At 35.9% G+C, this 15880-nt stretch overlaps 1 protein-coding gene across 9 annotated transcripts in view; it reads left to right on the top strand.

Moving 5' to 3' along the window:
* Positions 1-15880, top strand: part of CNTLN (centlein) — a 185189-nt gene that overhangs the window by 71304 nt on the left and 98005 nt on the right. For all 9 annotated transcript variants that reach the window (XM_085042179.1, XM_085042178.1, XM_085042177.1 and 6 more), the window contains one exon: positions 11506-11631. In XM_085042179.1, the coding sequence (XP_084898305.1) occupies positions 11506-11631 (126 nt within the window). The remainder of the gene's footprint in view (positions 1-11505; positions 11632-15880) is intronic.

Here is a 15880-nt window from a genome sequence, read left to right as displayed (position 1 = left end):
TGTGCTATGATATTTTGGTAATCTTGTACGCCTCAGATATTTTGGTAATCTTGTACGCCTATTGTCTAGTCTGAGCTGTATGTCTAAACTCTGCTCTGTTGCTGACATTTTAGCTTTCACCAAGCCACAGTGCACCTCCTGACCAGTCTGAAGCAGAGTTGAGCTTGCGTCTAACTCACAGAAAGACTGTCCAGGCTCTTTTGTCCTCTCCTAGCCCATAGTGTTTGTACAGTGCAGTTGGTGTTAGCACAGCTTTGTGCTGAAAAGGCTGAGCACAAGCACACATAAGGAACAGAAATACATGTTAGACTGTGTAATTAGTCCTGAAGCTCCTGGGTAGCCATTCCTTTGGTACCTGTTCTCTTTTGCCCTTCAGAAAAGTCATGCAGAATACAAATATGATGGAGCATAGCTGTAGTTTTGCAGTACTGTTTGTACTGCTTTTGATAGGTGACAACAGTGAAATTTGGTTCCTGTCCCTAAGTACAGTGGATGGTTACCCATACAGTACGGGTTTGTGGCAAAGGTGTTGCTTATGTTTCTGCTTGATTAATGCATCTAGAAAACATCAGCCGAGTCTCACCATGAAAAGACATGTAAGTGTAAGACTTGTGAGATATCTGCTTGATAGAAATAAATATTTTCCTGGTTGTATTTGTTGTTTAAAATGTAAATAAAAATTCTGCCATTTACTTGGAATATATGTTTTTCCTTTAATGTAAGTTTCAGTATTGCAATAGGCACATTGTCTTTTATAAAATAGCATGTGATGTAAACTCATTTTGCAATGTGAAAGAGGAAACCATTACTCTGTTGAGCTAGACCTTGTAATACAGGTAGAGTCTAATCTAAGGTGCTTAAAATGGAGTGAAAGCTTTTCATTTGCTGCACTCAGCATGTAGATGGATAGACTGTGAAGAGGGTCACCATTATGTGTACACTGAAATGATTATCTCATAGGAATTTTAGTTTTACATATAATATTCAGAATAGTCTTTAGGAAGTGAACCTTCATGGAATTCTCTGTTGAGGTGCATTACTATTTCAGTTCATATGACGAAAAATCTACAATGATAATTCTGAGGCAGAAGCCATTGAAGAGTGTGGTGTTGCCTGTCAGACAGCAATTTTATGGATTGCAGATTTTTGACCTTTAGTATGAAACTGGACTCCATCCTTCATACAGACCTTGGATGTTGAATTATTTATATAGTCTTGAAACCCAATACTATTCTGTTTTTCCTGCTAGGGTTAAGATTTTTAAATCAGAGTTCCTTTATAGTCCAAATTATTTGGTCTTACTATTTGTAATACTTAATTCTTAGATTGCAAATTAGAGTTTAGATGTAAAGCTAGAAAGGGAAAAGCCAAGAAAAGGTCACATCTCTCTCTGAGGATCTGATGGTATGTAGCATTTCATAGAATCGTAGAATGACCTATCTTGAAAGGAACCTAAAAACCATCTAGTTTCACCCCCCATGGCCATGGGCAGGGACACCTCCCACTAGACCAGGTTGCTCAAAGCCCCATCTAGCCTGGCCTTAAACACTTCCAAGGATGGGGCATTCACAGCTTCTCTGGGCAGCTTGTTCCAGTGTCTCACCACCCTCACAGTAAAGAATTTCATCATAGTATCTGATTCAAATCTACCCTCTTTCGGTTTGAAGTCATAGTCCCTCATGCTGTCACTACGTGCCCTTGTAAAAAGGGCGTTGTTTTTTCATGCATAACTCTTGGAACTCTGGCTTTTTCATCTAGTAATGTTTTTATACAGAAGTCAACATTCTCATAGTACCCCAATATTTTCACTAAATAATGTGGCCTTAATTTTTTTTTTTTTTGCTCTTAACCAAAGACATCTAGAATACAAAAGTCTGAAATTTTGAAGTTAAATTGACATGAATCTAAAACAAAAGACCAGAGAGACTAATTTCGTGCAGCTTTCTATCTTTGGAAGGTCTTCTTTCATGTCTAAAAAAATAATGTTTAACTTTAATTCTCTTGGTATTTAAATAAACAAAGTCTTTAGGCTAGGAAAATTAAAATAATATTTCTCAAATATTGAAGGATATGTTAAGTTTAACAGAAAGTGATACCCAACTCCTTTTAAACTGGAGCCCATTGGTAAGCAAAACTTTAGTTTTTAAATAGATCCCATCAGGTTACATCCAGGTTCTTAGAATTTCTGAAACTGAAGAAACTTCACAGGTACTCTTGAAAAATTGAGCAGGTTTTGAGGATATTGAAGACACAAATTCTTTTGGTAAGTATGTTTTGGTAACAGTGATCTGCTGAATACTGAGGTAAAAGCATAGGCATTTTTGAGGTGTAAGATCTAAGACTAGATTTGTTGGATTTGGTTTTCTAAGAAATATGTCTGTATAGCCATGTGCGCAGAGACTGCTGTAAGGGTTTTATTAGAAACTGTACCTTTATGGTTTTTTATTTGAAATACGTATCACAGCATGGCAATTTCTAGGGATGTCTTTTGGAAGAAGATAAGAGTACAAAAATAACCTCAAAACAAATGAAAAATGCTGTTCATATACTGGTCCTTTTGAAGTCAATATCAGAACTTGAATGACATAGAGGAGCAAGATTTTGATGTAGTCTGTGACTCTTAAATGGAGTTATGTTTTAAAGCACTCAGCATTTAATTTTTTTAAGAAGAAAATAAAAAATAGTAATACAATAAGAAGGAAATCATTAGTGAAATTTCTGTAGTTCTTATGGCTTAAAAATCTGTAACAGTGGTTGGATTTAAGGATATTAAAGGTCCTTTTCAACCTAAATGATTTGATGAGCACTTAACAATTGTATGCCTTTTAAAGTAACAGTAATGTTAATTTAAATTATTGTAACAGATTGAAGTTGTTGACTCTTTTTTGAGTTACTTATATAATTGAAAAGCTTTTTTCCACACTCTTTTTTTACATGCAACTGAGAAATCAGTAAGATTTCAGTGTGTGTCAAGTTGGTAGATGTATTTCTCTTGCATAAAAAGAAAGAATAAAGTTCAAGTAAAAAGATTAATTCCAGAACTGAAGTATAACTACATTTTCATTATCTACTGGCACTGTCTTCTAGGTTTTGTTGGATTTTTTTTTTCTTTTTATATAGTGCTCAGGTTTTGTTCAAACAAACAATAAATTCAATTTTCTTTAAAGCTTTCTTTTGATTGCGTGGCTTGTCTGCTCCTCATTTTCCTGTTTTCCTTTGGGTTTTTTCCCTGTGTGTTAATAAACTAATGGTTATAAACTGGCCTTTTACTGATCATAGGTGGTAATAACTGTGCAAAATGAGGAACAGAAGGAAAACTTATGGAACAGTCAGCCAAAGCATGGGCAACTTTTAGTCTCTTGACAAATTTCTTTGTCTGGATGAAGTAGTTGTTTTTCTAAAAAAGGTGCTTGATATCCTTAATTTGTAATTCATTTGTTGAAATCGTGAGTTTATACTAGACTTTAGGAAAACCAATATATTTTGCGTAGACATAAAATGTGTGTGCCCATTAGTTTGTTTCTAACAAATACTAAGCTTACTAAGGTGTTTGCTTGATTTTAATCAGCTTTGATTGGTGTTTGGACCACCTTTTTTCTTGATTGGCATGAATTTGGACATTTATTTACTTAACCTTTTTTTACATGGCTTTTTCTGATTTTTGTCAGTATACCTGACTTGTTTTACGTGGGGCATACCAGTATTTGAGATGGTAGTACCAAGTGATGATTTTACCAAATTTTATCTTCTCTATTGAAATGAGTGTTTGTCTTAAGAATATGCTCAAACAGTTGCAAAAAAGTTATGTTGTCAGAACCTTGTTAATTAGGGAAAGTAAGTATAAAATAAAACTTCTAGGTAAGTCTTGACAAAATGTCTTCTGGATCATGTTTGTTGATTGAAGACTTTACTGCCTCCCAGCTGGTTGTCAATTGCTGTCAGAACATGGCTGGCAATAGAGTTTCATTAATTTGCCTTCATCAGTGCAATACAAGGTCAGCTCAAGCCACTTCCACTGACCTTTTAAACTAACCATTCCTTTTAGTTATGCAGTCAATTAGGGGGCCAGTTTGCATCATCCCTTCTTCCAGCGATGGCACTGAGGTGCTAACCTCCAGCTGTCTGGATGCATTGACTATCTGGGAATTATATCATCCTTGTCTGGCACTGCTGTTTGAAGATGAATGTCTGTCCCCAGCCTTAAGGCACTGTGGAGGAGTCTTGAGCTAAGCATTTACTTTTTGATTGCCCTAAGGTGACAAAACAGGCATATTGCTGATGCTTACCCTGAGCAAAGAAAGTTTTGCCCAGTGGCTGTAACAGAGTGGGGCGTGATCACTGCCAGGTAATGAAAACTCAACTGACGAGGAGTCAGTCGTCAAGCCTTGGTGACTTGATCCCTCTTGTCATGTGTACACATCAATCTGGTACTGGATATCAGGGATATAACTTACAGTAGCTGCTACCTGTGAAACGTCTGCTGTCTGAACAGGTTTGGTGCCTAGGCCAGGTTGATCGGTATGCAGCAGCATTGTATTGTGCCAAGGAATTGCTGCACGTGGATTGATAGCTAGGAAAGGTCCTGGAATTCAGTGGTTTAACGAAATAACATACCTACCTTGAGTAACACTGTGATCTAGAATCTATTTTTTTCTCTAAGTCTTCAGTTTTACCGCAACACTTGTACTGTCTGTGTTTAAGGATGTGATGGGTACAAGTTGTAGATTCACATTAAAAAGGTATTTTTCTTAGGGAGAGCTTAACTAACAATATCTGTTTATTGACAGAATATGCAGTTAAGGATTGTTTTGTTAATCCAGTGATACTTACAACTTGAAGTTTCACCAGAAACAAGTCCAGAAGGTGCAATATTTTGTCAAGAAATTTTGGTGGCATGTGACATACAAAATACCATAGTAGAATAAGCTACTGAGGAAGAAACATCTGTGTAGAACAACCATTGTTACGAATGTAAGTTTGGATTTGGAAAATATGGTGGTGGTCTGAAAATGTTTACTTAATATTTTGCGATCTGGTTTTGATTATGGATGAATGAGTCATTTATGAAAGCAGAATTATTTGCTGCTTTTACACATTTCTGTAATATTGTTAATATCTTTTTCTAGGAAATTTTATGTAAATGGTCTGTTGTGATTTTGATTTTTTGTTACAAGTGTAATATACCTGTACTGTCATTTTCTAGGTATTTCAGTGGCCTTCTTTAAGTGAGCTAGAGTTCTATACTGCAGTGCGAGAATCTGAAATTGAACTTTTACAGAAAAAATTGAAAAAAGCAGATCTTAACCTAGCAGAATATAATTTGTACACAAAGATATGCTGGAAAGCAGCAGTATGAGGACTGGAAGAAGGCATGAGGAAGGGTAGTTTTATTGTCTTATGTATTTGTGTCTAAGTCAGGCTGGTGAAGCCAAACGTTTTTGCTCAAGGGTCCAGATAATAATTTTAATATCTGTTGACGCTTATAATTCTGGAAGCCTGTTTGAATAGTTCTTGTGTTATCTGCCAAAGACTTGTTAAAATAGCTGTTGGGAGTAGAAGGTTTTACCTTATTAAATACTGAATAAGGGATTCTTAATTAAATGAACTATTTGAAGGATAAATTCTATGTAGGTTTGCTAAAATGAATATTTATCAGATATTTTGTGGTATTTATCAGAATGACCATCTTTCAGTGTAAGGAAAATGAGAGAAATATAATTGGTTATTATTAAGATTTTTCGAATGGAAAGGATTTTTTATTCCAAAGTATTGATTTTTAGAGTGGGATATAATATTTTTTCTAGGAAGAATGACAACAATGTCCTTTGAAGTTTATACTTTGAACTTTCTGTAGTGCTGGATTGCCTCTTTCATGGTGTCTCACTGTAAATTTAATTCAGGCATAAGATAACAATAATAGCTATCAGCTATAGTAAATGAAAGAGGTCTGTAAATAATTCTATGATTTAAATTAATCTACTAATTAGGTGAAATCATTATGCCGTTCAGTGTGTTCAGACTCTTCCTCATATATTTTTTATTGTGATTGTAGAGAGTATGGGAATCTTGGAAGAGATCACTTTAACAAGGTTGCAAAGATGAACATGATTCTGAATGGTATAAATAATCTGCAAGGGTGGACCATCATGTGCTCTTCTTTAGAAACCTTCTGGTTTATCCACCTTTGGTATCTCATAACATTTTCTTTGAAAAATGTGTGACTTGTTCTTTTTTAATGTCACGTACCGTATGCTAGTTTTGGGAAAATACATATTTTAGAACATTTGTTCCGGGAGCATTTGGTGGCACTTCTGTGAAAATGTGTTTAAGGAAAAACAAAGTGCTACACAGGCAATGTAGAGTGAAGAGCAGAAGGTGAGAAACAGCCTGGCAAACACGAAGGTCAGGAAGGAGGAGCAGGAGGAATTGCAACACGTGCTGGAATGGGTATTTTCCTGCAGCCTGTGGAGAGGGGCACTCTGGAGCAGTGCTGTAGCTTGTGGAGGAGCCCAGAGCAGATGGATATTTGCTCATGGAGCCACAGCTTGTGGAGGGGAGTCCATGCTGGAATGGGTTGCTCTCTTGCATGAACTGTGGTCCATGAAAGACCCACTCTTGAGTAGGTTTATCCTGAAGGACTCCAGCCTGTGGAGAGGCCCTGTGCTGGAGCAGGAGAAAAGTGTGAGGAGGAAAGAAAGGCCCAAGAGGAACTGTCACCTACTGATGTAAACCATCCCCCTGCACCGCACACCGGGTGGTAAAAAAGTCAGGAGTGCTGGAATGAAGCTGTGTGTGGGGAGCTGGGTGCTCCTCATGGTTAGGGAAGGTGTTGATTATATATTTTTTATTTTTGACTGCCTAAAGTGACAGTAACTTAAACTGATTTTCTTCAAGTCTACCCATGATGGTGAGTGGTAAACCCAAAAGCTTTATAATCTTATTTTCTCTCCCTGTCCTAGTTAGGAAGGAAAGTGGGTGAACAGTTGACTGGGTGTTTGACCCTTTGCCAAAGGTTGACCCTCCACAATGTCATTTTCTGTTTTCTCAGGGTAAAGTAGATGAGACTGCTGTGTTTGTCGTGAACCGATCACTGTGTCAGAAATTAAGCAGTTGCACTCTCTTGAGCAAAACTAAATAATAACTTTTAAAGCCTATTGTAGAGAATATTTTCCTGTTTTGATGTGTAGATCTGAGTCATGCTCTTTCAATAGTCAAGATTGTTTGATATGTCCCCTTTTTCCCAAGTGCTCACAAATGTCTTACTGAAACTTTTGGGAACTCAGCTGACGAGCTGGAAATCTTTTGTATTTAGGCAACACAGTAAGTGAAATTGTGGAAATACTCTGGATTTTCTAAAATAGAAAAGGTAGTACTGCTGCAGTAGTACTTGACCCTTTACTCTACTTTTTCCCTTTCAAAGAAATATCTTCTCATTAGCTTGTTTTTCAGCCTTTTATGACAAAATTATTCCTGACAATAGTTATTAGCACATGATTTGACAGGAAGAGTATGTTGGATATTCAATCTTCGTTTTAAAAAGCTGATCCTTTTGACTTTACAAAGATTCTTGTGCTGCCCCTTCATTCCCCCTTGTATACATTCCCAGGATACAAAGAAAAAATAAGCATGGAATGACTTCTGATCAGAATGACAGTACTTTGATGACTTACTGCTCTAAAAAGCCTAAGGTTTTGAAAGAAGGAATAGTTGGAAAGGTGTTGAAAAGAAGACCCTGGTACAAACCAGAAACTTGTCACTACTGCGATAAATTGTGGTGTATGGCCCAAAATGGGACATGACTGCATGCTTCCAGCTCTCTTTGTTTATATGCAACAGCACAGATATGTCTATATCAACCACCTTGTCGTTGGTTTCTTTGTGAATTGCAGAAGTCCACATCCCTTGCCTACATACAGAGTAACAGAAATGACTTATTCTGTGAGAGGTGGTTAAAATCTGTGTTAAATGTGCTTGTGATGTAATCTTTCTTGATATTGTTAAGTGTGTACTTAGAGGCAACTGTAACTATCATAGTCCATTCTCTGTGGAAAGTGGTATACCTGAGTGCTGATGTGTATGAAAACTTAGGATCCCGTTGCTTAACCTTCCTACAGCTCTTTTTGGAGTTTAAACTTTGTAACTTTGTGAGCTTTATATGATTGCTGGTAGCTGATTCAACTGACATTCATACGTCTGCTGGCTGATTCAGTAGGGTTTGGGGTTTTTTACACCTAAGCTCTCCCATGGTATGGTGCATGGAGTTAGAATTGCCTTTTATTCATAGACATTCTATATCATTCTTCTGGGTCTATAGTGTCAAGGTACTGAAAGGCATGTGTTAACTTGCAGTTAACACGTTGGTTGGTAAAGTTCCTGTTGAGATTTGCTCCTGTTGAGCAAATCAAGAATTTGCCATTTTTCTTCCCTAAGAAACCCCACCTGTATCTGATCAGCCTTGGGTTCAGCCTCAACAATGTTTGTTTCATCAACTGATAAAAAACTTGAAGATTTCTGCCCACTGTCCTCAGAGCTGTATCTTGGCAGACAGTGATCTCATCTGTCTGTGCAGAAAAAGTACTCTTAAGACATTTCAGGAGGAGTTCTGACTTCCCTCCTTTGGATTTTTTGGGCAGGTTTTCTTGTTTGTTTGTTTTGGCACTTTATTCGACACCAAACCTGTTCAATTCAAGAACGTGACTATTTGCAGCTTTGTCCCATGGTATCTTTCATGGTGCAGAGAGATAACAGAAGTTTGTTTAAAATTAGGCATATTTTCTTTTTCTGCTTGTGTGCCTCCATTATCAGTTAATGCGCGTCCCATCCTCTTACCAGCTATTTCTTTATGCTAAGTCTTCTGTCACAAAGTTTCATATCTGTTATAAATTACAAACTCTGTTTATTTCTGGTTTTCTGTTACTTGGTTTAGTCTTCAGTAAAAGTGTTTTAGGACTATTTGATGAAAATTCGTCTGATCTGGATTCCTTTACTGACTTGGATTAACATTCTTTGCCCATAAAATTGGAGGGTTTTTTTACTCCTAAACATGTAGAAATTTTTAGAAACATTAAATATTGAAACGTTATATACATTTCTATATATATTTAATACAGATATGTCAAAATTTTTCTGTAGAATTTGAGGACTGAGTTAAAAATTAAATGTTTATATTTGGCCACAGCAGAAGCAGTAAAGTTTGCAGTTGGGAGAAGGGTATTACAGATGCCATCTCTCAAATTGAGTTTTACTGCAGCCCCAGGCAATCCAGTTACAGTGTATTTTACTACACAGTCTCTTTTGTCTTGATAAAACTGTTTGCCTCCTTTGCAATGATTGCATTCAAACTACCTATGTGTAACTGTAAAGCCCAGACCCGGCTCCCTTTCTCCACAGGCCTTGAGCCTGATCACTAAAAACGTGAAAGCAATAGGGTGGTTCTTAATACATACCACCAGTCCCATGCATTGTCACAGGAAATTATTTCCATATCCAGCAATAGTTAAAAGTTTTCTCTGTTTTTTCCTGTGCCTTGGCTTCTGTTTTTTCCTGTGCCTTGGCTTTAGCACAAGCCCAGGCAGCTACATATAAACTCTGTGTGTATAAATATCTCTATACATGTATATATTAAAAAAAATTCTAATGTTCTCATTGTATCTGATCATCCATGATTAGACCAGCAAGATAATGAATTTTATCTTATTCTGTACTTTTTTTTCTCTTCTCTCTGTTCCTTTTCAGCTTTTCTCTGGCTGTCTATTCTTAACAGCCTGGCACTGGCTGATCCACTTCTTTTCCTTTGTTGTCCTTCTCTTTGGCAACAAGCACAGTGCTTTGACCTTATATTTCTGATTTCAGAGGAGCTGTGTATATTCTAGATCTTCTTATACAAACATAAAGTTCACCTAAAAAACAATTCTTGAAAAAAAATGCATGGTATGGTCATGTAATGATTAGGAAATGTAAGATAGGGGGTTGGGGGTTGTTTGTTTTTTTTAAAATCTTAATTTTATCTGGGACTTTGAAGATGAGTATATTTTTTTGGTATTCGGATTTTAAATATACTAAAATTCTTTCCAGATGTTACTTCTGGGTTTGTGCAGGTGAGTTGGTTTGGTTTTGGGTGATTATTTTTTTGTTTGTTTGTTTTGTTGTTGTTGGTGGTTTGGGTTGTTTTTTTTTTATTTTGGGTTTTGGGTTTTTTTGTTTGTTTGTTTGTTTTGTTGGGTTTTTTTTCATTTGTTTGTTTGGGTTGGTTTTGATCTCTTTTGGTGAGGCTGTAATGATGGGATTTTTTAAGAAATTTGCTTGGTTGTTTGTTGGGCTTTGTTTAATCTCCTTCAGGTATGTTTCAAAAGCAAATGAATCCTGAAACCAAATGACAAAATCACACAGGCGATATTTACATTCATAAAAATAAATAAATATATGTGATATTACTGTTTTCTGATATTTCATGATCGATTTTTTTTTCTCCTTTTTGGAAACCCATACTATTTAAAATAGAACTGTGGTATATACTGTCCTGTAAATGTTTCAAACTGGAAGGTAGAGGTCAAAGAAAAAAATGTCAGTTACTAATTAAGATATTCTTCAAAACTAAATTAATGGAATAGTGAAAGTATTGATGTATACAGTATTGAAGAAGAATATATCTAATTCATTTTATTGTACATCAGTTACTTCACAATGAAAGTAGCAAAATGCAACAACAATAATCACAATGTATCTTAAGTTTTTGTTTGACTTTATGTATTGGCGTAGTAGTATTTTACCTTATTGGCATTAAGCTTGTGTTAGCATTTCACTGTTCTTAACCAAAGTTATTCAGAAAATCTGAAAGTCTAATTTTATGAGGTCTTTCTTTCTTTGCCATAAGGACATATGACATAGAATGAACAAGAAAGCTGCCCAGTTTAAGTGTTACTTTCACATACTCTTTCTCCAGATTGCTATATGAAGCTGTACATAATATAAACACATATTCTTGTCTCTAGTTAGTCACATTATAGTTAATGACCATATGGTCATTATGGTATAAGATCTACTGTCTGTTGTATTTATATTCCTCAAGCATATTGTTCCTTCAACTTCACAGTGTGTTAAACTATTTCAAAGGGAAAAAAATCCTTTCCCTCTTGTTTCTGGTTGTCCTATCAAGTGTAACCTTGGACCCTTATAGAGCAATTAGACCAGCCTCTATCCCCTCCTTTGTAATGAGGTTTCTTGCATTTCTGAGTCTATAACCCTTTAGTCTTCCCTAATGGGACATCATTATTCTGAAAGAAACAATGTAAATGTAAATGAATATTCTCATTAACGAGTCACAGAGAAACCTTTAGTGGTAGCGCTGTGGTAATTCTGCTTGTTATTTCTCTGGTATTCCATGCAGATTTTTTTTTTTTTTATAATTCATTATTAGTATTCAAAATTACTTCTTCTTTAATTCTGCATGTCTTTCATAATCCGGTGTTCCAACTAGTTCAACCATGTCCTTGTTTTATTCTCCAGGAACCACCTGTGAAACATTCAAGGTCTCTGTCCCCAAAGAGCTCCTTTAGAGAGTCAGAGGAGCTAAGGAAGCTTAAAATAGCTGAAAGGAAGATTGAAAACTTAGAGAAGACACTACAGCTAAAGGTGAACATTAAATAAAAATAAATAAAAAGCCTGCTAGCTATAAGCTTGCTTAGATAAAGATATACCAAAACCAACAGACATTTTAAAAATTAAAAATACACATATTGTCATGGACAATAACTGTGTTTTGATCAGAGAGTACTCTCCATTGGTTTACCTTTTTGCTTTGCTGTGTGAATAGTTCTGCAGTACTGTGGAAGCTTAATTGAGCTGTCATCAATAACTCGTACTTGTTAAATACATTTTCAAAGTGTGTGTTTGTTTCTTGTTCTGAGAAATTGATGTGTTCGTATGAAGTAAATCAGACAGTACAAACACTGAAAGTAAAAAGAATCTTTTTCTGTACAATAAGCCATATTTTAAAATGCTGAAGTCAATTACTTGAAACAGATTGACCCCTGAAAATCATAGAAGTTATGGCTCAGTTAGTTGCTGTTCTAATAAATGCTGTTAAAAAAACCCAATAACAATCCCCCTTGCTCCACCCCTTCATAGAAAATCTTAAATGACCATGTTTTACAGTTTCTCATTTTGTCCCTGTTTCACATATTCACATATTTTTTGTAGCTCTGTTTTTGTTGGTTTGGTATTTTGCTGCAGAAGTGCTGTACCTTTTGAACAAACTATTGGTTTAAAATTGCACCTCTGAATGCAGAACCCAAACCCTGAGTCATACTTTCTTAAATATTTAAAAGTCATCCTCTCCTTCCTCTTCCCCCTCTTTTCCTTCTCCTTCTTCCCTTTTTCGGTTGCTTATCTTTCTTCAGTTATGGAATTTAAAGATATTTTCAAGTATGTGTAGCATAAAGGAGAACTGGTTATATAGAACGTGCTGTGATAAATTTTAGGTAAGTAGAAAGACTTGGAAGCTCTACCGACCACAGTGATAAGCCAATTTTAGAAAAATTTTACATGGGTGTTACATTTGTGCACAAATGCCACATTTCATCTGTCTCTGTGCTTGGGAGAGTTTAGTATATTGTCTTAACACATGTAGAGTACATGAACAGGAAAGGCTATTTAGGCTTCATATTCAGTCTTCTAGCTTATCTTGTTCCTGGGAGACAGAAAATTTGTTTTGTTTTGTTTTTTCTTGCTGTTGAGAAATCTAAGGCATGTTCCACCAACTAAACCTGAGAACTGGCCTTTGGGAGGCTTCCTGTTTGTTACTCTTACTTGGCCTGCCAGACACTGATGCTACAGATTATTCTGGAGATGTGGGCTGCAGCTGCTTGGCCCTTGGAATCAAAAGTCACACGTCAGTGTGTATGGTTGTTGCCTGAAATGATAGCTTCACATTTCTTCTGGAAAGAGGAGTGAAGGAGAGCAGGTGCAGAAGAGAAAGAACTCTCTGCATAACCTCATATAATAATTTGTACCATTCGCCATACTGCCTTTACTTATCTTCTGTTTAATCTTAGAGTATAATTTAGAAATCTGTGCAGCTTTATGATGTTACAGGTGCGGGATCTCTTATCAGAGAGATCTGTGATGTCTTTAAGGGCTAAGTCTTATATCTCCCCTTGAAACTGAGCACATGAACTCCTTGCATTTTCTCTTGAAAACCTACATGGCTTCTTTTTCAGAATTCTTTAATGGGTTGAAAAGAAGCTGTAGAGGCCCGGGTCAATGTAATAAACATTGTTGTGAAACTACATTCGTATTTTGATGAGGCTACTGCCAGCATGACAGTGAACTGAGCTGTCATAAAGTTAAAACCACAATATTTCTATCGCTATTCTGTGATTTCTTGATATTAACCTTCTCTCAGGTATTGCTTCCAACAAAAAAAATGGATTTGATCTGCATTTTCAAAGTTGGTCCTTGATTATTACCTCTTCAAACAAAGTGTTGTCTGTATGATTGCTTGAAATGTAGTTGCTCTGAAAAATGGTTCCTCTATCAATAAACACGCTGACGGTGCATATCAGGAACATGGAACTGTGACTTCATACATTAGTCCATTGGAAAAATTGGTAACAATTAAAAAGAAGAAGGACAGCTCTATGTATGGGGTTTTCAGGAACTGAAATGCTCCAGTCAGTATTGCAAAGGAGCAGAAAAGGTCAAGGTCCCATTCACAGGTTTTTCCAGTTCTCTCAGCTGACTCATTTCTGAACAAGAAAAGTTGGCTTTTGCTATCTTTGTTGCTAATATAATGGGGTGATCGTTTCAATTCAGCATTTTTATACAGAATTGGCTTTGGTTTTGGACATACTAAAAAGTGACAGAATATGCCTGATTGCAACCTTCTTTACAGAAGAGAATGTCAGATGAAATAAGAGTATTTTTTGGGTTTTAAATAAATTATCATGCAGCTACTTAAAATGGTCCAAAGCATAAGTACTTCTGTCTATGTCTGGTCTTTTAAGAACTGGATAAAGGTTTGGCTGTTGAGAGGTAGGTATTTGTTACAAATTTGTTCAGCTTCTCCTGTATTGCTCCTGGAGCTGTGATCTCTGGAGTAACCTGGAGGAGATAATCCTGGCTTTAACTGTAGAGATCGCAAAACCAAGAGGAGCTTTTTCCTTGGAGTTTTCTCATCCACTTTTTAGGTTCTAATTTTTTTGGACATAATTAGAACTAGAATATCTTTAGGGCCACCTCCTACTTGTTTGTGTGAGCAAGACCACAGTGACATTTACCTCAGATTTCATATGTAGTCCTGTTCCATGTAGAGTTCAGATGCTGAAAATAGATGAATATTGTAGCTTATCCACATAACTGTGAACGAAACTATTTTTGTAATGATTGGGTCTCAGTTTTTTTAAGCCTAAGAATAGTAGTCAAATAATTGTATCAGTGTAATTCTTTAAATTTCTTTTTTACTATAAGAGGTCAATTTCAACTAAAATTTGAATTAGTGATTAGAATGTTTTGAATTGTCTGAGCTGCCTGCCAAAAAACAAAAAAAGCTTTTTTTCCATAGGCAGTTGGGTTTTTCCTCCTGCAGATTGGACTTGACTGTTTTCATTATTGCATGGGAAGTACTGTAGCTGACAGTGGACAGCTGGAGAATAACCTGGAGGTACAGCACTCCTACAGATGGTTGTTTTGTCCTGCTTATCTAAAAGTATAGGAAACTGTGTACAAGACAGTTTAGTTATTAAATATAACATAATTCAATCATACAGAGATGGATTCAACAGATTATGGAAATTTCATTGTATATTTAAATTCCTGAAATGCTTAATTCAATAGAGAGAGTGATTAGGGCAGTTAATTGTGATAAGGGAAGGCAATAAATGTAACAGAATGGATAATAGAACAGGTAAGCAATAATGAAAAATGTAGATTCATAAATAGGAAAGGCCAAATTCCACAGTTGGTTGCATCTCTGAAAGGGCACTGACACTAATAAGCTTCTGAGGATTTATGCTGAAGACATTATTTTCCAGTACCCTGCCAGACTTGACCAGTTTTTGTTAGCGATATCAAACAATCTCAGAATAGTTGTTTCATGAACTTCTCTTGAAAACACAACATCTATAATTGGACTCTTATGAAAATTTCCTCTTGTAATGTCAAGCAAAGCTTGGTAGTGGTCTCTGTGTTCTGAGATTTATATTGTTATTTATGTGATTGCTTTTAATGTCATTGTGGTATTTACATCAGTCACTTAAAAACAGTCAAAAGTACTTTTTAAACAATTCTAGATTTATAAATGTATTTGGTTTAGAGGTTGTTTCAGAAAAAAAAACAACCTCCACAACTTTGAGAAAGCATTTAATGGTAAGGTCACTTTGGACCTGCTGGACCTTCTGTTTGTGTTGCCTGAGTTATTCCCAGAAAACTTCTGGGATTTCATATATAGTACCATTTGAAATTTGAGCTGGTATCTTTCAACTTTGTGTATCATGAAAGCTGGTCTGCTTTTGATAAGTCAAGGTTAGCGTAGGTACTTTGTAGTTAGCAGTACTTTAGAAACCCTTGCCATATTTCTAAAGTGGGATTTAATTTTTATTGTTTGCACCTCTGACTATTGGTCTGTCTTATTTCTTGACTGATGTTGAAAAGCCCTCCTGCATATAAGTAGTAAATACTTGCCAGTAACATGTTGTGATTTATTTAGCTCTGTAGTTGCTCTACAAGCAGAGCTCCCATTGAACTGAAAATTAAGCTCTGATTGCAAACTTTGCTACAGCATAATGAATTCTTTGCCGGTGAATTTTTTACTGGTGTATATCAGAGTTTGACTTGCTTTATACTGTGAAAGTTTTCTTTTTAGTGTTGATTTTTTTTCCAGAGT

The sequence above is a fragment of the Lichenostomus cassidix genome, chromosome Z, assembly GCF_008360975.1.
Source record: "Lichenostomus cassidix isolate B80296 chromosome Z, HeHo_3.0, whole genome shotgun sequence".
NCBI lineage: Eukaryota > Metazoa > Chordata > Aves > Passeriformes > Meliphagidae > Lichenostomus > Lichenostomus cassidix.
Note: the sequence above shows the minus strand (reverse complement) of the source record. Positions and strands in the feature narration are given on the sequence as shown.